General features: G+C 34.3%; 2 protein-coding genes across 2 annotated transcripts; one reads left to right on the forward strand and one right to left on the reverse strand.

Moving 5' to 3' along the window:
* The first annotated feature begins 6,245 nt into the window (after positions 1–6,245).
* On the forward strand, positions 6,246–13,466 carry LOC126713092 (uncharacterized). The gene is made up of 9 exons (XM_050412746.1): positions 6,246–6,420; positions 6,504–6,571; positions 6,650–6,713; positions 8,829–8,868; positions 10,464–10,702; positions 10,805–10,868; positions 11,872–11,963; positions 12,065–12,301; positions 13,103–13,466. Exons 1-9 carry the CDS (start codon positions 6,346–6,348, stop codon positions 13,253–13,255), a joined length of 1,032 nt encoding a protein of 343 aa, XP_050268703.1. The 5' UTR covers positions 6,246–6,345; the 3' UTR covers positions 13,256–13,466.
* Positions 13,467–18,762: 5,296 nt separating this feature from the next.
* On the reverse strand, positions 18,763–24,053 carry LOC126713093 (uncharacterized). The gene is made up of 4 exons (XM_050412747.1): positions 23,482–24,053; positions 21,759–21,975; positions 21,097–21,190; positions 18,763–19,348 (listed from the first exon to the last, which is right to left on the reverse strand). The coding sequence occupies exons 1-4, from the start codon at positions 23,940–23,942 to the stop codon at positions 19,074–19,076; spliced, it is 1,047 nt and encodes a 348-aa protein (XP_050268704.1). The 5' UTR covers positions 23,943–24,053; the 3' UTR covers positions 18,763–19,073.
* Between the last annotated feature and the right edge of the window lie 162 nt (positions 24,054–24,215).

The raw sequence follows: 24,215 nt of genomic DNA on the forward strand, positions 1-24,215 counted from the left end.
TCTGCCTTTTCTGACTTGGATTGGATGTAGTATCACTTGAGTGTGGAGGTGCACTTTTGAAGGTAGCAGTGTTGGAGGTTGAAGGTGTAGTTCTGCTGTTAGTAGTGTTGGGAGGTGGGAGGTGCACTTTTGAGGTTAGCAGTGTTGGAGGTTGGAGGTGCACTTCTGTTGTTGGCCTACAAACAATCTTAGGTTAGTACAATTATCATTTAAAAAAAAATATGCTACTACCCATGTCCAGACAATCTGTTAAAAGGTTGGAGTTTAGACATTTTACCTGCTTAGTCCTCTTATTAGTTTGCAATTGGCATTCCTTGGTAGGGAAGAGATCCCCCAACCTCTCCCTTGCAGCTTCTTCTATTGTGCCCTAATTTGCTATAAGACTTGCACTGCTTGGAGATGCCTACTCCCCTTCATTTCCTTCTACTTATTGGTTCATCAGGCTCCTTAGCTCTCTTCTTCTTAGGCTTGCCAGGAGGTCTTCTCTTGATAGGAGGCTGTACAGGTGGAAGGACACTAGGTCTCCACATATTTTGTCCATTAATTGGATCTATAAGTGGCTCATAGCAAGTCTGGTAAGTAGTCACTTTGTAACAGTCATCCACATACTTTTCAATATTCTCTCTATTGAAAAATATGTAGAAAATGGCATGGACACATGGTATACCTATTATGTCCCATTTCCTACTACTGCACTTGGATTCAACTAGGTCCACAGTGAAACTTTCTAGCATATTTTTCACTTAAAACTTGGTATGACCAGCCCAACATACTAGCCACTTGTTGCTGCCCATCTTCTCTTTATATAATCTCTTCCTAATCTTAGGACATAGTTCTGACTCTACCTTTAAAATCATCTTCCTATTTGCTTGAAATCTTCCCATTAAATACAACCTGATTCACTCAAGCTACAAGCACATACAAATGAACAATAAATGTATCCTTCAAAATATTCTTCAAAACACATATAACTATGGAAATTAAAACACATACAAATAATCACAAACAATATAACTTATACCATGCTGATTATTGGCTTGCTTCTAAACTTAAGAATTCTGTTGTTAAAACTTTCACACATGTTGTTGAGCACTATGTCACCTTGACCATCTCCACTGAACATATGCCTAGCCCAAATAGTTGTTGAATGGGCATTAAGCCAATTATATGCATCTTCATCAACCTCTTTCAATTCATTCATTGCCTTCTCAAACTCTTGTTTATGTTACCTTGCTTGTTTTCCAGAACAAGTCTCTAATGAGCACTCTTGGATGATTCTTCCTTAAATTATTGTATAAATGTCTGCAACAAATCCTGTGCTCATACTGTGGCCAATTGTCAACAAAGGCTTGGACCAATCCCTGCCAAGAACAATAACTCATTACAGTCAATATAGAGCATATTTATATGATATTTTGAAAATCAACTAGTTCACATTAAATACATACCTTTTGCTAATCTGAAATGAAAGTCCATATTTTACTATCACTTATGTCAGCAAGCAACAAATTCAGAAACCAAATCCAAGAATCCTTGCTTTTAGCCTCTACTACTGCAAAAGCAAAAGGGAAGTACTCGTCATTGGGGTTTTTGCCAACTGCACTAATCAACTGGCCTCTTGTCTTGGTCTTCAAATGGCATGCATCCAGTCAAAAAAACCCCTCTTGCAACCCTCTCTCTCTCTCTCTCTCTCTCTCTCTCTCTCTCTCTCTCTCTCTCTATATATATATATATATATATTTATATATAATCTTTCAAAATAGGGCACACCAATTGTCAAGCCCATCTCAATTGCTAAATCACTCTCATTAAAGGTATGGACCTTCATCCAAGGGAGTCAATCTCGTACCGAAAGCTGTACCGGTTTGACTAATGGAACGATATATTTCGATATTGGTCAATACCGGTGTACCGTTTAATATTGGTGTACCATTTTGGGTTTATCGTTATTTTATATGTGTGTGTGTTGGGTGTGTGTGTGTGTATTATAATAAATATAAAAGTTTACCACAAAACATTACCTTAATTCAGAACAAATTATTCATGATTTTAGACTTTAGCATCAATTAAAAGAAAAAAAAAAACACTATAAAAAATAGAAAACTTAATTGTTCATTGCATACTAAGAAAACAAATAATACTAATAAGTTAATAGAAGTAAGTTACCATTCCATCTTTACAAAAAATTCAAAAATTACAAAACTAGCTTTTTTTTTTTTTTTTTTTTTAGTATACCGGCCGGTATTGCCCGAAATTGACCGGTACGGTCGGTATTTAAATTGGTACGAAACGTTGGCATTTCGATATTGGTATATGTATTGGTACGGTACATACCGGCCGGTATCAGTACGGTATTGACCACTTTACCTTCATTAGTACTGTGCTGCCAGGATTGCACCTCCTTAACTCTTCACAATACTTCTATAGCTGGTTGTATTGTTGTATATGAGCTCTATCAACAAAATCTTGAGCCTTCTCTCTATTCCTACTTGCTTTGCCTGCATTTATATTCACTATATATTTGTCATGGACAGCATCTTGAATATCTTTCAGTTTTATGTCTGGCTACCTCCTAACCTTCCTCAGCAACTTCTTCCCAATGTATGCAAAAGTACACCTTGGATTTTTATAACTCCTAATGCATGTGTGTTCAGTAATCAGTGTTCTTAATTGATAGTTCCTCTCCCTTGCCACCTTTGTAAGGAATGCTACAAATTTGCATCTAGGTTGGCAACAGGCTCTAACTCTCTGTAGGTCATTTTTTACAAACCGTACACCCCAACCTTAATTGCATAATTAGTAATAGCATCCTTAAATTGCTTAGGTGAAGTAAAAAACATATCCTTCTCAAACCTAATATGCTCAGCTTTAGCTACTGGCTTAAATACTAGAAACTTCCTTCTCCTAATAGAGTTGTCTACATCATCAACAGCAAGATGGTCATCATCACTGTCATCCTCACCCTGAGCAGTGTCAGATGATGATTCATCAAGACGCTCCTCACTCTTATAATATGAATTCATTATCCTAGCACCCATTTGGACTGATTCATCATGGACATCTTCCATGTTGTCCTAACTATCACTACTGTCATCATCAAAACTCCTTCCATTAGGGTGTAGGTCTAGTTCCTCTTCTAGGTCACTTCCCCCAATGTTAGTACTATCCTCTACAGCTTCATCGAATGGGTCCTCATGTTGCTCCTTAATGACTGGTTCTTTACCAACAATCCTAGAATAGAATTGTTCAACATCTACCTCAACAGGATCATCATGGTTATCATTGTCATACTCCTCATTATCATGTACAACAAACTCGCCACTATCATGTCTATAGTCCTCATTATTCTGCCCATGCCAATCATCATTATCATAAAAATTAAAACTATAATTATAATCATCTTCATAAGTAGCTTGATCATAATAATGATCACTAACATCACCTTCAGAATCAACCTTATCTTCATAATAGCTAGCATGTTTATTATAATCTATTGAGTCATTAACTTCAACAACTTTAAGGTCTACAACATCTAATACTTGATCATTCCTAACTTTTGCTCCTAATGGCTTAACACTAGGTTCTTCATTAGGTTGTAATACCTCTAATGGCTTAATGTCCTTAACTTCTAACTCCTCAGGCTCATCTACTGAATGATCAACATATATATGAATCTCTTCATGACCTTGTACTAAGTCTGTCATGAACATTGCAGCATCATCATCAATAACCAGGTGAAAATTTGCATGCTTTGGGTTCAAACCAAACATTTTAAACCAAAGAGTACTCATTGCAGTGTACCCAAAATCCCTATATATACCTTCAATCTCTACCTTTGACCACCTATCAAGGTCACAATTATCTACAACATTGACTGTTCCTCCCACATACTGTTGGGGGTCCCAAGTAAAATGCTCACCATGGTAAACATAGAGAGTAAATAACTTATCCATCTTGCATATAATATACAACCAAACACTTTTCAACTGATAAATTAATTTTTATATTAATATACTAATGATAAACTACTCCCTCTGTCTCACTTTTTTTGTCTTGTTTGGAAAGTCAAACTTTTTAAAGAAACATCATTTATTGTTGTAGGGCCAGTTTTTTGGGGCCCAGGCCCAGCAGGTAAGTGATTTTGGCCCAAAGAGCCTTAGACAATGAATTTGTAGATAGTGGGTTACAGAACTAGGCCTTAACGAAGTGTATGTTAGCTAATTTTGGGCCATGCAGCGATTCGAACGTAAGAATACCTCCTTTATGTCAACTGGATGTTTGGTCCGAGGAGACATATGGGTGCACCTCTGTTCCTGATAAAAGGCTATAGTCTTTCTCTCTCTATCTTTTCTTCTTTCTTCCCTTTTTTCCGATCCCCTCTTCATGGGGATGCCCTTCTCTTATATAGCCTCCTTAAAGTAATAAGAGTATTACACTTGTTGATCATCTGGACCTTCATTTGAGTGCCTGTCCCATCGGACATCCACCCTATCTTTCTGTGAGTTGCAGTGGCCAAGGTAACACTGTTCGCCTGTCTTTTCCACATTAATACGCCAGAAAAGTAGCTTCCTTGTATTTAATGCGGCAGTTGTGGTCTCCCCCTGGACATCCTATACTCTCTTCCTTCTCCCGGCTCTGTGAGGCTCATCCTTACTACCAATATTCGTTTGGAGTGATTCCTCATTATGGATAGGGTGCACGTTGGGCCCATATTTGGTACGTCCGAGGAGACATTCCTCCTCGGACGTCTTTTTAAATAAGCTTGGACTTATCAGGGTTGGGCTGGAAGTCTTTTTGGTGCCCCATTTTCTCCTCGGTTGTGGCTAGATTCTGTATGGGGCCTAAGGCCCATTGTTTGACTTGGGAATTTTACCCTTACAATTTGTCTTGTCTACCTTTTAAAAATGTATAAGTTTCCAAAATTACCCTTAAAAAAATTTATCAAAAAATTGAATTAGTAAATTAATAGGGGTATAATAGGAATATTAGTAAATTAATGACTTTTATTTTTAGAAATAGGACGATATTTTAGGACATCTCAAAATGGAATAGAAGACAAAAAAAGTGGGACGGAGGGAGTAATTAATATACAATACATCCAAACACTTTTCAATTGATAAACTGTTTTATAAATTAATAAACTAATAATATACAAATTAATATACAATACAACAAAATATTTTTTAACTGATAAACTAATGTTTAAATTGATAAACTAATAATAAACTAATACAACCAACCATGGGAACAGGGGAACACGTGGACCAGGGATAGGAACCATCATAAACACAAAAAGCAACAAACAAAAAAGACAAACAGTATTATACAAATTCCAAAACAAAACAGTCAAACTTATTTTATCATTGTGGTCCACTTACAGATAAAGAGATCGAGAGAAAGAACATACCTTTAGGATAAAGGGTATTTTTTTTCACGTTTGTCTTCAGATCGATGTGGGTATTTCGCTTCTTTTGGGTATTTGGTTTCAATGATGGCCGATGTAAGGTTGAAGCTAAGGTTTCATTAGATTTGGCTAAGGAGTGTCGTTGAGGATGACAGTGATGGTGAACGTATTTTCTGAAATTAGGGTTTAACTATTGAACATTTGGGGTTTTGTTTGTTACACACGTGGGTTAACAGTGTGTGTGTGTCACGTGAGGCTCATGTGTAAGAAATTAAGGCGGGAAGGTGATTTGGTAGGAGGAGTGGCTACATGTAAGAGAGAGAAATTAATATTTTAATCCGCCGTTTGCTACCTAGGATATTTCCATTAGGGCATTGATAGTAGAGACTAAAATGGATGACGTTTTTCTAAATAAGGACTAAATGTAGTAAAAACAAAAAGTAAGTACCAAAATGGGAATTAAGACAAAATGTAAGAATGAAAAATGCATTTCCACCAAATAAGTAAAAGAAAGTTTATAAACATAGAAGAAAATTTGAGAAAAAATTTCACACCTGACTGATGTGATGGATTATTGATGATAACTGATAAGTACAAAATTGATATAAATGGTGAGTTTAAACAAGAACCGGTAAAAGTTTTCAACACATCTTATGTTAATATTTTTTTTTTTTTTTTGTGTCTATAGCGTGGTTCAGTAAGTAATGTGCAGGTCCACATGATAAAATTTTCGGACTTTACTCCTAAAAAACCAAAAACAAATAAAAGACACCGCGGACAAGTAATGATGAGTTATATATTTAAATTTCCAAAGTTAACCTAAAAATGTCATAAGCATAGTGGTAAAGGCTTTCAATTGCGGCTCGGAGGTCTCTGGTTCGAAACCTGACATTTTCATTAACATTTTTTTTGTTGCAATTTGGGTGTTGGATCTGATCTGAATGAAGAAAAGCATGGAAGAAGGAGGAGGAGGAGGAGACAAGTCCTCCTCTGCTTCTTCTTCTTCTTCAAGGAAGGTAAATCATATTTTGTTTCTTTAGTTTAGAATATAGATTTGGGATCTGATATTTTTGAGGAAAAACTCTGTTTTCTTTTGCAGCTTAAGTTTGCGCCAAAAGCCCCACCTCGCAGGAAAACCAAACCCTCTCCCTCTCCCACTCCCAAAACGTACGTAAATTATTTATTGAATATTAATTTAAAACCCATTTTCACAAATTTTGATTTGAATTTGAATTTGAATGGCAGTGAAGTGGTTGATGAAGATGGAAAAGCTGAAGAAGAGGCACAGTATCTACTTCGCCGCTTCAATGTATGTACTAATTACTATTACTCTTTCTTTCCATTTTCTTCATACAGATTTTGGGATTTTTTTTTTTTTTTTTTTGCTTCACTGTGTGTGACTGACTCACTGTGTCTCTGTTTGTTTGTTTGTTTTTTTTTTTTTTTTTGATAAGCGTGTCTCTGTTTGTTTGTTTGTTTGTTACCATTTCTTTTTCTTTGGGATGAGATGAGATGGGATGAGATGAGATGGGATGGGATGAGAGCTGTTTGTTTAAATTAATGGAATGGAATGTGGTTTTGGAAATGGGTTATATCAAATGCGGGTTCTAAACCTCTGTTTGGTTGCGGACAATAACAATAAATGGGTGTTTTGGCCTTTTGGGTCTTAAGTTTAGGTCGTGTTTGTTTATTGTTAATATATTATGTATGCTATGATATGAAGAAACAACACAAACTTTTACCCAAAATAAATAAATAAATAATAAAAAAATAAATTTATAAAAAAAAAGGTTTTGTTGTTTTGTTTTTTATCTTATGATTTATTCTTAATAAGAACAGCGTAAAATTAACTTATTTTAAACCAAAAATTAATAAATAAATGAATATCACATTTGTTTCTTATGCTTTTAGTAAGTTCAAATATGCATTTTTTTTCCTGTCCGAAAAATAGGAGAGAATGAGTTTCTGGAAAAATATATATATATTTTGTGAATCAATTTTTATATGAAATTTTCAATATTTAGATCCAGTGAATTAATTCGTTAAAAACCTTTACTCAAATATGTCTAGTCCATCTGCTAGTGACTTGTTTGTCTAATGATATGGTTGGGACTTGGGCACGGTTAAGGATTCAAAAATTGCAAGTCTGGAATTTTTCTAGATGCCCAAAATAATCCCCTACCTACAAAGCCCAGGGTTCTACTGAGATTTTCACTTTTTGTAAAATGTAATCAACCCAAGCTAGCTAGTTAACACTATAAATGTAACCCATAGTTTACAAGATTGCAGGAAAAGCACTATGTTAGTTGCAAGATTGAAAATATGGAGCCTAGTTAGTTTTAGACTTGCAAGAAAGACTAAGAAGTGGAGATTAATCAGTTACAACTTGTTAGTTGGTTAGGTTACACTTGCTAATGACTTGTACAAATACTTGCAAGCTGATGTATTTCATTCATTGAAGAACAAAGACCTTTATTTTCTTGCCCTCTCTCTCAAGTTTTCTCTTCTCCCTTTTATCTTCTTCTTGGAGGGGGGGACTACATCAAATTAGTCAATTTCCTATTCATTTTCACATCCATTCCCATTCATCTACCTTAGAACCTAGCCGGTTCATTACATAAAACTTAGAAATTTCACTAAGCATGACACCATTAAGGATGCATTATTTTAATTTTCCCATGCTTAGTGTAAGTAATGTGGGTGAGGAGAGGACTAATTTTATTTTTGGGCGAATGAAAGAGAGAACTTTGCCTGAGTGCAAGTATTCAGCTTAGTTATTTTCTTTTTCTCTTTCTCTTTTTGTGAAAATTCTTACCTAAAAATTTTTTTCTTGTCTTTTTTGCTTCTTTGTAATATTTACTTTTGAAGAGGGAGATATAACTTAAAGCATGAGTTCTACCATTCTAATTCATTTTCCCTCAGTTGTCTTTTTAACGTAATGGTTGGGGACCTTATGTGGTTTAAAATGAAAAATTTCTCAAGAAACGTGTTTCTCAGATTGTTGAAGAACTTTGTTTCCAAAAAAAAATTCATGTTATTTGAGACTTAACTGACAGTCATTTGACTATTTGCAAGGAGCAGTTGGCTAAGCTCTCAATCTTTATCAATCCTCAATGGATGTGCTTGTCAATTGATAAAAGAAAGACTACTTTTTTCATTTAAATAATAGGTCTTGAACCAAGAAGATTAGAAATAATTACAGCCATATTGCTTAGCATCATGATCTGTGAAGGACTTAGAGCTGACTCTTAGTTGTATGATATTCTCTTTTTTTTTTCCATTTTTATGATGTTAAATATTTTAAAAACAATGTTACATTGATTGGTTATGATTATTAGCTTATTTCAAAAATACATTTTATTTGGTCATTTGGATGAGATATTTTCTCAGATCAACCTTGACTTGTTTACCTCTTCATTTACAGGAGAATCTTGCTAGACGGGGGCCTAGAGAAGAAAAGAAATGTATTTTCTCAGCATATTCTTCATTATTTTTATTGGCCTAATATACTGTCAGATATGTTCTTAATGAGTTTAGTGATATTTAGTAGTGGTGTTGTTTTCCTATGGAGTTATGGTGAAAATCATCAGTATTAGAGAATTGTGCTTGATAGAATGCCCTTTAGACCTTTCTGACAAATGAATACTTCAAATTTTTTCTGTACTTTGAACAAATTTAAAGTATTAGAATCTTATGCAGATGTCCTAAATGTTAGAACATTTGTAGGAGAATGGACATTAAGAATTGTAGCTCTTATATAAGATACAACAATGTTTGGGATCTCACATTGTCGATTTGTTGTTTCAATTGCACCTTCTAGTTCACATATTCATTTTCCCAAATCTGCATTAGAATTCATCAAACATTCATTTCCCTATCTACATTAGAAGCCATTATGGAAGTCAACAGGTATAGATGATGGAAATTGTTTCCCGTGTACTAGGGTTGCAACCCTTTCGTGGTTTTTCTTAATGGATTTTTATTACTAATTAAAAAAAAAAAAAAAAAAAAAAAAAAAAAAAGACGATGGAAATATTTTAGTTGTAAAAAGGTCTCAAAATTCAGTTGTTGATATACAGATAGTGTGCCTTAATTGCAGTGACTTGAATGTCTCAGTTTTAGGAGCATCTTTAAGATGCAAATGGATTGCTTGAAGTTGACATTTATAGGAATATTTTGAGCATGATGATATATATATATATATATATATAAGCATGATAATATTAATACAACTCAAAGATGTGAATGGCATTTTAGGAGGTGAAATCAATATATTTTGGAAACAAAGCTGACGTTTTTATTTGGAATTATATTGTATTAGTTCAAAAATTAGTCTTACATATATCTTTGCATGCTAGTAGAGTATGTGGTACTTGAATTATTTTTTAAGGTCACCTTACATACTTTTCATGGATTGATGAATAATTCGCAAAGATATCAAGAATTTGAGAATTTTGAACATGGGAATTGATTTCTTTCTTGTCTAAGAGGTAAAATATGAATTTACTTCCATTTCTTTTTGGTATAAGTTTTCTGACACCCATTGTTTAATGGAGGAGCTCATCCTTCTGATTTGAGAGCCAAAATTAACAAGTTGACTGTACTGAAAAAAATAAAATTCAAGAGGTATTTGAATTAAGTGAGAATGTTGTTCTATAATGTGGCTTTAAGATTTTGATAGGCTGGTATGAAATTTGATATGCACGTGGCACAAGGAGATCAATGGCTGCTCCTTTAAGAGGATGATTATGCAAATTCTGGTCCAGATAAGATTGATATAAGAACAACAGAGTGGCTAAGGAGAAGTTTTAAAAAATTAAATAAAAATACAGCTTTAAAGCGGAGCTGTTCAATTACTTTAAATTGTTAACAATTAGTCTGAACCCTTCCATATAATTGGAAGAAAACAACTTGCTTTTGATGGGCTGAACTAGCTGGGAAGAGTCTGTATTACCAATCAATATAATATACATGAGCAAATGTGTATCATAACCAGCTTCATTATCGTTATTGTTAGTGTTTCTAGTTTTCATCTAATGTTTGGTGTGCAAACCCTCAGCTTCTGTTCAAGTTGCATTTGGTCCTGGAGTTATGCCTTCAACTTCCCTAAAGGTATATGGTGCTGCCAAGGAGGAGAATGTCGGTAACAGAAGTGCCTCAGTCCCAAAAAGTTCTGATAATGGGGAAACTCTCTTATCTTTGCCTTCGTCTGCCAACGAAGATGGAAATGATGCATGTTCTGCAGATCCTATGGAGACATCAGCTCAGATTGTCAAGAAAGAATATAGAGAACGTTGGGTAAGAAATGGCTGCCATGAAGATCCCCCCCCTCCCTTCCCTCCCTTCTCTCTCTGTCTCTCTCTTACATCCACTAGGTGTCTAATTTCCCTGATGCTGCAGGATTACCACCACACTAATTATCCAACTACTCTTCCATTGAGGAGGCCTTACTCTGGAGACCCAGGTGTGCTTTTAGATTCATTTTAAAGAATTAATTCAAGTTACAGATGAACATCAATTATTTCCTTGTGAAGGAAAATCTATTTTCTCACATATGGTTGACCTTCTAAGATAGTTTTTTGTGAACGGAACCCCTTAGCCTTTTCCAATATACAAAAACTATCAGTCTTTTCTGTGCTAAATGTTTAATTAATGTTCATTTGCATCTATGAGTATGCAACTCTATCTTGCTGGTGACCCTGCAGCCTGAGATGACTGATATAGGTGCAAATTCTTACTATCATTTTTTGTTCCTTAGCATACTGTTGATGGAACAAGAATGCTGCAAAGCTGTAATTCCCGCTGAGATCAGCTAGCTAAAGCCAAATAACTGTAGTGAAACAAATCTGTGTCTCCTGCCATTTTCAGTTCATAATTGATGGGAAGAATTAGCTCAGTTTAAAGCACTACAGAAAATAAATATATTCATCATGAGCTCAAAAAAAGAAGGAAAAAAAAATTATATTCATAAGTCCCTAGGTCTGTAGTCAAAATACAGAAAAACTAGTTCACAGACTAATCATTACTTGAGTTCCCAAAATATCACAATAAGGATTGATATCAATATTCTGTATACCTTATATTCCAGAAATAAGAAAAATGGAAAAGGAAAATAACCTATATAGGCCTTCAGCAAACTGAAACAATAGAGATGCCATTACTCACAAAACTTCACATGCTAGTTTCTCTTGGAAGTTTGAGCACAGGCTGCATCAGATGTACATGCCATTGTAACGAAGGATAATAAAAGGTGAATGGAATTCTTGTACCAAAGGATTCTGTTCATGTGATGAATGGCACTCATGTTCAGTGTTTATTTTAGCAATTGTAGTAAAGTTTTTCAGTAACAACTAACAAGTGTAGCATTATGATTTCAGTGATTCCATAATAACTTTTACTAAATGCAGGAATTATAACTTTTATTAAATTCTGTAATGTTAAATGCCATTTGCTAATTTTGCTTGTAGAACTTCTTGACATGGCTGAATTTGGGGAGGCTGCTGCAAATTATGAGTACGATGAGAATATTATAAATCCTGCTTCAGACCTTGGACTGAAGGTTGGTAATCAGATTTAAAAAACCGTTAAGATAACGCTGAAAATTTACTAGAGCTACATATTTAAACAAGCTATTTAAAACAAACTGGTGGTTTGTGATAGGTGGAAAGTGAGGAAGAAAAGTTGTTATTCTTTCAGCTTCCTGCTAGTCTGCCATTTCTCAAAAGATCAGCTAGTAGAAAGGGGAAAGAGAAAGTTGAATCCCATACATCACTGGAAAGCGGAGGCATTTCAAAGAAGAGCTGCAGTTTGGAAGAGTTGCCGGGTGGATATATGGGCAAAATGTTGGTTTACAAGAGTGGAGCAATCAAGTTAAAGCTAGGAGATTCCCTGTATGATGTGAGTGAAAACATGAGCTTGCTTTAAACTAAGATACAAGCACACATTAAGTGCACATGCACACACAGGCACTTTCTTGTTTCCCTTACCTGTGGTAGGAAGGACCAAGCCACGTTTTCTTTTCCATAAGAAATCAGTAATTTCTTGTTCTGTTTCCAGTCAAAACTTCTTACATTTTCATGCTGCTTTTAGACCTTGATTAATTATCAATTCATGTTTATGTCACTTCAAACAGAATCCTGAAGAAATTTAAATTTCACCTTGTGTCATTGTCCTTCAAACATTAGAGAAAAACGTCTAATCTTATTTTCTTGTACAATTGATTAGTATAATTTGATGTATAACAATTCTCTTCATATCTGCAAAGTCACTTCTCTTTTCAATATTTATTCTTAATACAAAATTTATACCAGACGATTAAATCAATGAATTAGAATTTAGTGGTGACTCATTTTTCATTCGTAAGATGGGTTAATATTGGGGATTCATTCCAGAACCTTCATTTGTGGAGGTCATTAGTGTAACTCAAGTTTTTAAGTTTTTATTATGTGTAGCATTTTAAGAAATAGGAATAGGTATTTGAAATCAAAATTTTTTTTTTTGAATTTTTGATTGTTGGTCCATATCTTATCAAGAACATGAAAAGCTTCCACTCTCTCCCTCGTTTAAATTCTTTTGATCTATACCATGATAACTTACTTATTTTCCACCCTTCCAAATTATTAGCTTTAGCAGTAATATGTAAGAACATAATTTGACCTTTTTTTTTTTTTTTGGGGGTGTGTTTTGGTCAATATGCAGGTTTCTCCTGGTTCGGATTGCATATTTACTCAAGATGTTGCAGCAATCAACCTTGCAGAAAAAGAATGTTGCGTTCTTGGAGAGCTTGGCAAACGGGCTGTTGTAACCGCTGACATTGATTCCCTGTTGGATAGCATGATTGACTTGGGCTAAATGCAAAGACGTTGCCTGCAAATGAAATATAAACAATTTGACGCGTGGTGGAAGAACCATCAACATGATAGAGGTACCATTGGTGCGTATGTAAAGAGGGTAAATGAGTAGATATGTAACTAAAGTTGTTGACAATTCTGACAAGGTAACTTGTAAACAACTGCTTTTGAGATTCATTGTTTGTTTTCTATGGCAAAGTTTATTTAAAACTTTTTTTTTTTTTGGGGGGGGGGGGGGGGGGGGGTGGTGTGGGTTACATAGCCAAAAGCATTAGAAGTTAAATTCTGTCTCATGTCACGGAAGAGTAAAAAGGTTTTATTTGACAAAATATAACATTTCTGGGTACATATTTAATCCATAATTTCATTCGGAGTTGAAGCTTCTTTGCTACAATTTATGTTCAACATGACAGGTGATTGCTTTGGCTAACCCGTCCATATAGAATTTGAAGAAGAATGGAAAAAGTGAGTAGGTTTGGGCCATTAATATGGATCATTTTGGGTATTGGGGGGGAGTTTTTGAGGCCTCTTAGTTATCTTAGACCATCTCTTGGATTGGTCCTTTTGGGACGTAAGAACAAATGTGGTTAATACTTTTCTCAGATCTTAACACAAGGAAAAAATTAGAGCTGAACAACTTGTTTAAGATAATTATATTCGGCTAAACTGCAATATTTGCCACATGTTTTTCCATATGTTCTCTCTCTCAATAATGCATCTGGAAGGATTATAAAATGTGCATGATTAAAGATTTCATGCATTTGTATCCCGACAGTATCCCTTCATGTCCACCCACCAAAGTAATACTTATTAGTGTACTTTTTTTTTCTTTGACCAGAAAAAGGGGAATTTCATTACTAAAAAGCATCGACTACAATAGGATTTGTATTTGCTCATAGACAAATCACACGTGCTCTAGGGGGTGGAGCTACATAGAGGCTCCCCCACAAGCTTTCCAAGAATTCAGAATTTACCCTTAAATTTAACTAAACTTCTCAAAAAATATATGGATTCCCCCCTCCAAATTTTTATTTTCCTCATACAACCTTCTTAAATTGTTTAAATTTTTTAGATTTATTATTACTTTGGTCTCCTCATTCTTGAAATTCTAGTTTTGTCCCTAACAACCCACATCAATAGCTCCAATATAATCCTTGAATTAAGATGAATACCAATTATCATCACAATGCCATCAATGCAGAGGAGCTATTATCACCCAGCTCCCTGACCTTTTACAGCATTGGGTTCTGAAACTTCCAACACATGGTCATAATCAGACTGTCTAGTAGTAGACTGGTTCTCCGGAATGTTGAAGTTTTTGATGTATCGTTCTATTCCCAACCACATGTTACACAGTAATTAAAAAAAACATGGCCACCACCCACCCACCACCTCCTTAACAGTCATTTTCCTAGTAGGCTTTAAGTCATATTCATGAACCAACTTCTAGCATAAGTTAAGTAATACATTTATTTCCATCCTGAAACTTTCATGTACCAACCTATTCCCAAGCCCCAACCCCTTTGAATTTTCTTTTTCTTTTTTTGAAAGTTGTATATGTTTGGCTAAAAATAAAAAATGCACATTTTATTTTTTTTACCAACATTTATTTATTTATGGATATTTTCAATCAAACCTCTCTCTCTCTCTCTCTCTCTCTCTCTCTCTCTCTCATCAACAAGTAATCATGAAATCAATCTTTTTCTTTCACTCTTAAACTTATTTACATGAGTCACATTTAAGATAAATTAGCTTATAATCTCATGCATATGCATGGATACATTTAAAGATATACAATAAGATGCATAATATGATTTTTATATATAATTTAAATATTATTGATAGTCATTTTTATATTTTGTTAACTCTTTAAAAAAATTTATAAGGATATTATTAAGTATAAAATGTAAATTTTCCATTTTTTTTAAATTATTGTGAAACACTTTTTTTTTTTTTTTTACGATTCATTTATTCTAGACTCTTTGATTTTTGTGCTTAATAATTCATTTGGATAAATATTTATGATGTGGTCCCACATTTGATTCTAAAATTAAGAAATAAAACTCTTTAAGAATAAATAATTTAGGACACATGGCCTAAAATTGGAACTTTAATTTGGAATGTTAATTTGAGTTTCTCTCAGTTTCACATATTATTATATATATAGATAAGTTAAAAATTTTTTGGACAAAGTTGGGCTATAACTTCACTCAATATATTTTTTTTGAAAGTGAATTTTGACAAATCCACATTTAGATTACATTTTCCTCTTATATCCTCTATGCTTGCAAAATTTCTAGAAGATCAAATATCTATAGTTATGTCATTAATTAATTATTTAAATTTTAAGTTTTTGTAGTCTAAAATTATAAGAAAGAAAGAGAATTTGAGTTTTTTAATTGAAGGATAAGATATAATCTTAACAAAAATATTGTATTTTATTTTTAATAACTTGTTACAGTCAATTGGTATTTATACCAATTAACTGTAATTGAAAAAAAAAATTAGCTTTTGCTTTTCCAATAACACTTTTTTTTTTTTTTTTTTGCTAAAATACAATCACCATTGTAAATATTTTTATTGTTTTTGTTAAGTTTTTGGGTTGGATAGCTGTTATTTGAGTTAGGCTAACTAGACTGATTGGGGAGAAGGGGGGCCAACTACAAAAATGAGATATAGAATGACTAAAAAAAAAAATTTGGACCCAGAGGGGGGCCTAGGCGGTTGGGCCCCCTTGAGCCCATATGGGTGCGTCCCTGGTTCATGTCGTAAATATAGGTATATACAAGACAGGTTGTAATATATATACCAAAACACGCCTATTGAACCATTCAAATTGAATATACAAATATGTGTCTATTGACCGAAAATGAGTCTGTTAAACAAAAGGCGTTTTTTGACTGAAAATGTGCCTATTGAATGAAAATATATCTATTAACCAAAAATGTGCATATTGAATGAAAATGTGTTTGTTGAAGGGTCATAATCCTTTGGGTATAAATAATGGTTCATATTCATTTGGTAGCTTCTTCTCAAATTCTTCTTATTCATCTATCTTAGAAACACAAGAAACATGTGAGTATTCTTTAAAATTACTATTTGTAATTAGTAAAAAGGTCTAGGAATCAAGTCACACCAACGGTAGCAACAATAATACTAAACGATTTTTTCATTTATTAACTTCTTCTCTTTCATCTTTCTTAGAAACACAATAAATTTGTGGGTCTTCTCCAAAATTGCTATTTGTAAGTCGGTTTTTTTTTTTTTTGTTAAATAGTGAAAAGGTCCAAGAATCAAGCCACACTAACGGTAGCAACAATAATACTAAACGATTTCTTTATACTCCTTACAAATGCTATTCTTCTCAAATTTCTCATTCTCTTCCCTGATGTTATTCTTCTCAGATTTCTCATTCTCTTCCCTACGCCTTACTGATGTTTTTCTTCTCAATGATAGTTTTTTGTTTTAATATATATATCTTATGTGAAACAGTGAGTAGATACTAAAACTTAAAGGGGAAAATGAAAATGCACAATTGTTAGGTATTTTTAAATGTATACGTGGCATAAATTTGAGTAGCCACATGGCAAATCAAACATTTCATTTTATATTATATATAAATTTTAGTGAATTTGTCTTTCCTTTGAAAGTCAAGGCTACCGGGTGTAGCTATTGCTAAATTTTTTATAATTACAATAAATAAAATATACAAACAATTTAAGTGAAAATATCATAAATGAAACAAAAAAAAAATGATTTACTAAGCTTTATTTGTTTTGTTGTACATTTTCAGTAAAATATTTTTAGATGCTTAGTGAGATATGTAAAAATTTTCAAGCACAAATCACCAAAATCAGTGGCTTAATCACTGGTTGCTTAACAACCAAACTACCAGCACCACCAAATGGGGGGAGGGAGCCACCGTGTGTTTTTGTAAAATATTTTACCAAGTTTTTAAAGGTAAAACATATTACAACACCTATAAAGAATTTTACAATAAACATTTTTACGTTTGACCAAATTTTACAATGAAACAAACAAGGTAAAAAATATTTTCCGTAAAACATTCAGCGAAACAAATGGAGCTAAAATTATTGCTTAAAGTCTAAAATTGTATCAAGCTATGATTGGATAGTAAATAACATCCAATTAACACCAAATCTAGTTTGAGTTTTAAGAATAAATGGAATGTATAATCCTACAACGAGATTTTCAAAATATTAATATAATAAAAAAATTATTAAATGGTATAACATTAACACCTAACTAGCTTGTAACCCATGTTTGAACACAAAAAAATTCAACAATAATCATGATAAAGTGATCTTACCCATGTAAGTGAGGTAATTATCTCGGCTTTTGCACTATATATTATGAATTGGTTAGTTGACACCAAAATTATAAATAAATAAATTAGACATGTATCGTAAAATTAGACAACAATTAAAAACTAATTTGGATTCCGATTGTGCTTAAACTTTGATATAATATGTATGATTATAGGTGCAACTTAATCTTGAACATTATGTCAAAACCAGTAACAATCATCCACAAGCCCTATATTGCAAAGCCAACTTATCTTTTTGATAATTTAATAGTTGGAGAGATGGAATATAGACTTTGGACGTCTTCATTGGAAACACCAAGATGTGCCAGTTGAGCTACAAGGCTTTTGAAGCCAAACCAACTTATTAAAACCCTTATTCCATGATACAAAAAGTCCACATACATAATAAATTAAGAAAGACCACCACAACTTAAGTGCTAGTCATATTTGTCCTATGGTTCAAAAGATTTAGTCAAGAATTAGTCAGGTTACAATTAACACATTGTAATTACTTATGTAGTCCAAATCTACCTAACAAACACCCGATGCTTACACTTGGGAAGCACACTCATATCATCTTATCCAATCCATCCATACAATTTGTGCTATCACAAACTCCCCTTTTAGATCTTTGATATCCTCGTCAAGGCCTACATTGCATTGTAGTATTCCTAGGCCACATGACATTCATAGGTTGACTCTTTACCATTTGTCATGACCTAAGGATGCACCAACCACTGTGCGGTACCCCAAAACGATTAGTCAAATTCCTCTTTACAGCTCAGCTCAACGCAATCGCTTACATAAACCAAATCTACTTAAAAAACACTTGATGCACACACCCAAGCAGCATTCTCACCCTTGGCAAGGACTATGTTACACCATTGACACCATTTGTAACAACTTGAGCTAGTGCTAACCACATAACGAGATGGTATCATGTGTAATCCTTATATATAACACCCCCCAATCCACATTTCACTAATATCCCAAAAAGACCAATCAAGTTACAAGTAGGACAGCTCAAAATTGCTTTTATGGTTTAAATTTACCTAATAAACACCTTATACGTGCACTACACACTCTACAATCTCATCCAACCCAATCCATACAATTCAAGGGGTATCACAAGAATGACTTCAGGACTCTGTTAATGTTGAACAAATTTCTATTAAGACATATTAACAAACAAAAAAAATACCCATAATTCAATTTGGTTTAAGGCAAATCTAGTCAATGACCCCTTGATTGACAATAGTCATATCCAAGCATAAAAATAGAGGAACCATCATTTGAGCCTCAAATTTACATGTAAGATACTAAAGACAGCCAACATAACCTGCCAACTGAGAGGTCCCCATGTCCTTTGTTCATTAGTAGCATTACCAGAGCCAAAGGAACTCTACTAATGCTAGCACACACCCAGTGGGAAACTTCTATCTGTACAAGTCACCCACCGGGGAAAACTAACTGTCAAGTCGTCAAATTATGGTCAAGCCTTGTGGGCTCGAGTCACAACCACAATCAACAGGACCACAACAGAAAGCAGGAATGAAGTCTTCAGCTTTTCCTGGAAGGGATCGGAGGCTCCTGCTGTGGTCTTCTCATTTTCAGTGGACGGAAATAATTCATTCACGAGCTTTGTGATTTTCTCAAACACTTCCATGACCTTAGCCTTGGTATTGTCAAAAATCCAACTTAATACACCGGTTGCTTCATTGGATCCTTTAGAACTCTCATCTGGACTCTGTGGTTCATTATTTTCAACTGCATAAATCATGAAAAATCATGTCCAAAATAAGTAACGTATAATTTTGCTTAGCATGTCGTTGTTCACTAGTTTATAGACCCACCAATGAACAATTAGCACTTCAATATAATTTAAAGTCTCAATGGAACAGAAATCATTCTTATAGTATAGAATGCTGTAAAAAGAACTAGAATGGATAACAGAACTATATTCTGCAATGATACAAAGAGCATGCTCCAGGTGTAAGAAGACTTTTCATGCCAAAATATGGATAATGTGAACTAAAAACAAAACAGAACCAAAAAAGGGGGGGAGGGTGGGGGATTCCGAACAAGTCATTTACAAGTTCATAAAATCATTGCCACTTTGTAAAGCTGCAGGACACAGGAAGGAAACAGGTATGTGCAGCTTCTATGCAGTGAGACTCAAAAAGCCTGGTGGACAACTCAAAGGAGAACCATGTAGCACATTAGAGACTGAGTTGCATGTCAAGGATGGCTCACTTTGGCCAGATAATGACACATCAAGAAACTAAGCTCTTATGTTGTTTTGGTCTGAGCACAGAAAACTCAACCTTTTCCCCTCAGAAAAAATTTAAGGCACAACTTGACAGGTTTTACAATTAATATCACCCCACAAGATCATATAAAGATTAATAAGGACGTTTGAAGCTGGACTTTTGAGTGCTGAATAAGCCAATCCTTATGAAGCCATAAAATCAACTATTTAAATTGCTTCCTAGCCATGGTTTATCCAAAAATCTCTACTAATGTTATAAACAACATAATGACAATCCTGACCCAATTCAGCTATCTTCCATGTTGAGCTATGTTTATTTATAAGACTATTCAATGATCAATCATGTATTTCCTTCAATATAAATCCTATGCATATCTTGGGTGCAAGCTTTAATTAAATATTCTCTCAACCTCTATCATCATGAATTACCACATCCATTCCACATAAACTTGCATTAACTCTAGCTCCATCAAAACAACATCCATCCTTGTGAAGGAGGATACTATCTAATAAAATGCATAAATGTTATTTCCATTTCTATATTTCAAATGGCAAACATTAGACCAAGACTGATCAACAGACATCCTAGTTGCCTTTTCCAAGGTACCACATGGGTTGGGAGGATTTCTATTGTATAAACAATCATTTTGAAAACACAATTGCCTCAGCACTGCCTTTGTATGGAAAATATTTATTATTATCCTTCCCATACTTACACCATAGAACCATATCCACATTATTCACCGCATTTAAATGTAAGATGATTTTAATCCTCACCCCTTTTGGCAAAAAAGGAACACTAATCACCTATTTGAGCCCCTGAATTGTAAGGAATTAACAGAAAGCTCATTGCTTGGTCAGGTTCTAAATTGTAAATTAAAGAATGCTTAGAGCATGGAAAACTTCACACCATATTACAACCCTACTATAACAAATTTATTTGAAAAGAAAATCTGGTAGTCATTCAAGATTTAATTTACTGATGGGCTTCAGAAGAATAATAAGCATGTTTCCAGTCCCTTTTATCAGATGATGGACTCCTATATAGCAAAATATTACTTTTAACAGACGTGACACATACAGTTAAAAGGAAAAACAGGAAACTCAAGCCAGAAATACAAAGTGAACGTTATGATCAAATGAAATACAAATATTTTGCAACATTTATAATTAATGACTTTCCTTCATAAATTAAAATGTAATAATCAGATACGCTTAATTAACTATAGTCACCAAAATCCACAACCTGCAAAGTATGACTCCTTAAACTCCCGCACCACCTCATTATTCAGAACAGCATCCCAAACTGCTTTATCTGATGACAATGATATGACCATTCTCTACACAAAATGTAGCGCTATTAGAAAGAGTAATAATCCTGAGAGAGAAGAAAAATCCCTGTGACCTTAATGAAGGCAAGTATACAACAAAAGAAGAAAACAAATATAGTTGTTCTCTACACTAAAACTAGATCACAAGCACTACCAGTTCCATGGTTAAGTCTCCAATTCCCAAGCATGCTAGCATAGCTTTATCTGAACTCACATCTATCACTTTCAAAAACGCATGTTCAATAGACATAAATGGTAGATGATAACGTACAATGGCTAAAACACAGATCATGAAATTCTCGTAAAAATTGTCAAAAGCATTTTAAGCACCTAAAAGATATTGCTGCCACTGTTTTATATCACCATGCTCACTTCCTCATAGTTCTATGAATATTCAGAGATGCCAAATCTTTATACGATACTAAAAAAAATTAAAACCTTATTTTTCAACAGTCATCAGTCTTCCTATGCATGGTCACAATCTACAATAATTCCCCAAAAATAACAACAAAAATTAATCCTCACAGATTATATGGAAACCTAGATTCAGCATACAGGGGTCAATAATATAAGGAACCTGAACAGATGGCTCAGTCTGCAACATATGAAAAGCATCATAAACTTTGTTGGATCCATGAGGTTGCAACACTCTTGAATTACATAGATGAAAAGAGGGCTCCACCCAGTCTAACTCTGAGCCAGTGGGACTTGTAACTTGATCTGCAACATCCTTCTCCAAATCAGAAGCAAATTTGTCCCTCACGAGATTGGAGTATGAGGGAGGCTCAAAAACCCTACACATTAAAAAAAAATTCCAAAAACTGAGGATGCTGCAATTATACAATGTAATAGTCTCCAAAAAAAAAATCATATTTCAGTCTAGTTTTAGCATCTGTAACTTATCAAGTTAATAGTAACCCAGTTATTTAGACAAGTCATGGAATATCTCGATAGACAGATAGAACCATACGCTGCACTTCTTTTTGGTGGTTCTTTCAACACCCAATGAAGTGCACTAGAGGAAAATGTCAAACCTTAGTAGCATGAACTTTCTGTAATAGATCATATCATTAAACTGCCATACTTGATTGCATTTCAAAGGCATCACAGAGAAGTTTGTGGGACTAACACTTTTTTTAATTGAATTGCAAACTGACCACTATGATGAAACTCCCATGCTAGGTCACATCATGAAAATCCCATACTATTCTCATACCACCACCATTACACTTCATCCAAACACAATGTTAAAGGCCACTGTTTTACAATTCTTCCTTTTTCTTTCTTTCTGCCAGGAGGGGACCTTAGGGGTAGTTTGGGCATAAGGTACATGGTCATTCATTTTTAATCTAAAAATAGGCCATAATACAAGCTTTTCTTTCTTCCTATGTCAGGAAGGTCAAGTTCAGCAGCCAGACCTTTTGGGACTTCAATCATAAATTGAGTGTATAAAGCAGTTGCATACAGGGAAATAAAAGAATGGAGTCTATTCTCATAAATTATATCTTTTATCACTCTAATAGATCTTTTAAATTGAAGATTTCTTGTTGGTCTTGTACAACGAATTTTATTGAGATTTAGGAATCTTGCAATTATTATGATTAACTCATTAACAATAGACCATATAGACACTGCATTTCAGTCTGCTTTCTCTTCTATGTTAGCACTTTTATAGGTCAAACAATAATGAAGCACAAAGACAGCTTCTAATGAGAACAACAAGGACAACAATTGCCAAACATTTTTGGTCTCTTCCACAAAATACAAAACTAATATGACACACTAAGCCATTTTGGATTGCCAGAGACGCAAGCATATCAACTCTAGCATACGTCTTCCTATAAATTATAAATTTATTTCTAATTGCCCTTACTTGCAGGCCAAATATATATATCAACATCACCATTTATATTGCCATAGGCATCCCCATCACTATCAACTTTGCCATAGAGTTATTACATAATACTTTAAAAATAAGCTATAGTTGAACAATTTCACATTTGGGGGTAAATTAATGAACTTGTCATATTCTACCACCAACATCAATCTCATCACCAGAAAGTCAGAAACCCCACCACCCAAATTACGATGATAATGATAATACAGGAATTAATAGATGATTTAATAAAATAAAATAAAAAAATCTTTCTAGAGATATAATTGCAACCAGCTCCACCCTCCAACACAACAATAACAAAATCAACCGGATTAATATTTAAAACAAAAAGGAAAACCCAATGAAGAACAAAAGGGAAAACTAGATTTAAAGTAAAAAAGAAAAAAAGAAAAAAGAATCTCACTGCTGGATGGCAGAGACAGTATTTTGGACTTCATCCTTGGAAGGAACAGGGCCAAGAAAATAATCATCAAAACACCCATTTCCATGTCCATGTCCATGTGGTCTGACTCTCTCACCTTTACTACCATCAACAGACACCCACTCAAACTCATCACTCTGAGACTGAGACTGAGAAAAAGGTGACCGAGTAGTGGGTACCCCAGAAGTTGCAGAAGTGGGAGTATTATTATGTGGAGGAGAAGTGGAGGAGAGAGAAAGGTAATTGGGAGAAATGGGCTTGTGGGTGTGGGTGTGGGTGTGGGTGTGGGTGTGGGTGTTGGGCCTAGAAGAAGAAGAAGAAATGGGTTCAGCAGAAGAAGCAGGAACACCAGTTCTTGCAGCAGAAACCACTCTCCCAACATTCCTTAACATGCTTCCTCCACTTCCAGCTCCACCTCCCATGCCTTTGCCTCCAAACATCATCTAAGCTAAGATATAGATTCGATTCTCTGCGACGTGAAGAGTGCCGTATGAAAGAATGAATGAATCTAGTGTTTAAGAAGATTTATTCACAAAGTGTCCAACTTTATCGAGTAAATTAATAAAGCGATAGGGGTCATAGCCTAGGTGGTCCAATTGCCATCACAAGTCTTTTCAACTTGCAAGGAGGTTTTTTTTTTGTTTTGCTGACCACCGTCCCTGTGTTTTTCTATATTTGTGAAATTTACCCGTGCAGAGTGTGTGTAGTGCCAAGTT

Source organism: Quercus robur, chromosome 2 (genome assembly GCF_932294415.1).
Source record: "Quercus robur chromosome 2, dhQueRobu3.1, whole genome shotgun sequence".
NCBI lineage: Eukaryota > Viridiplantae > Streptophyta > Magnoliopsida > Fagales > Fagaceae > Quercus > Quercus robur.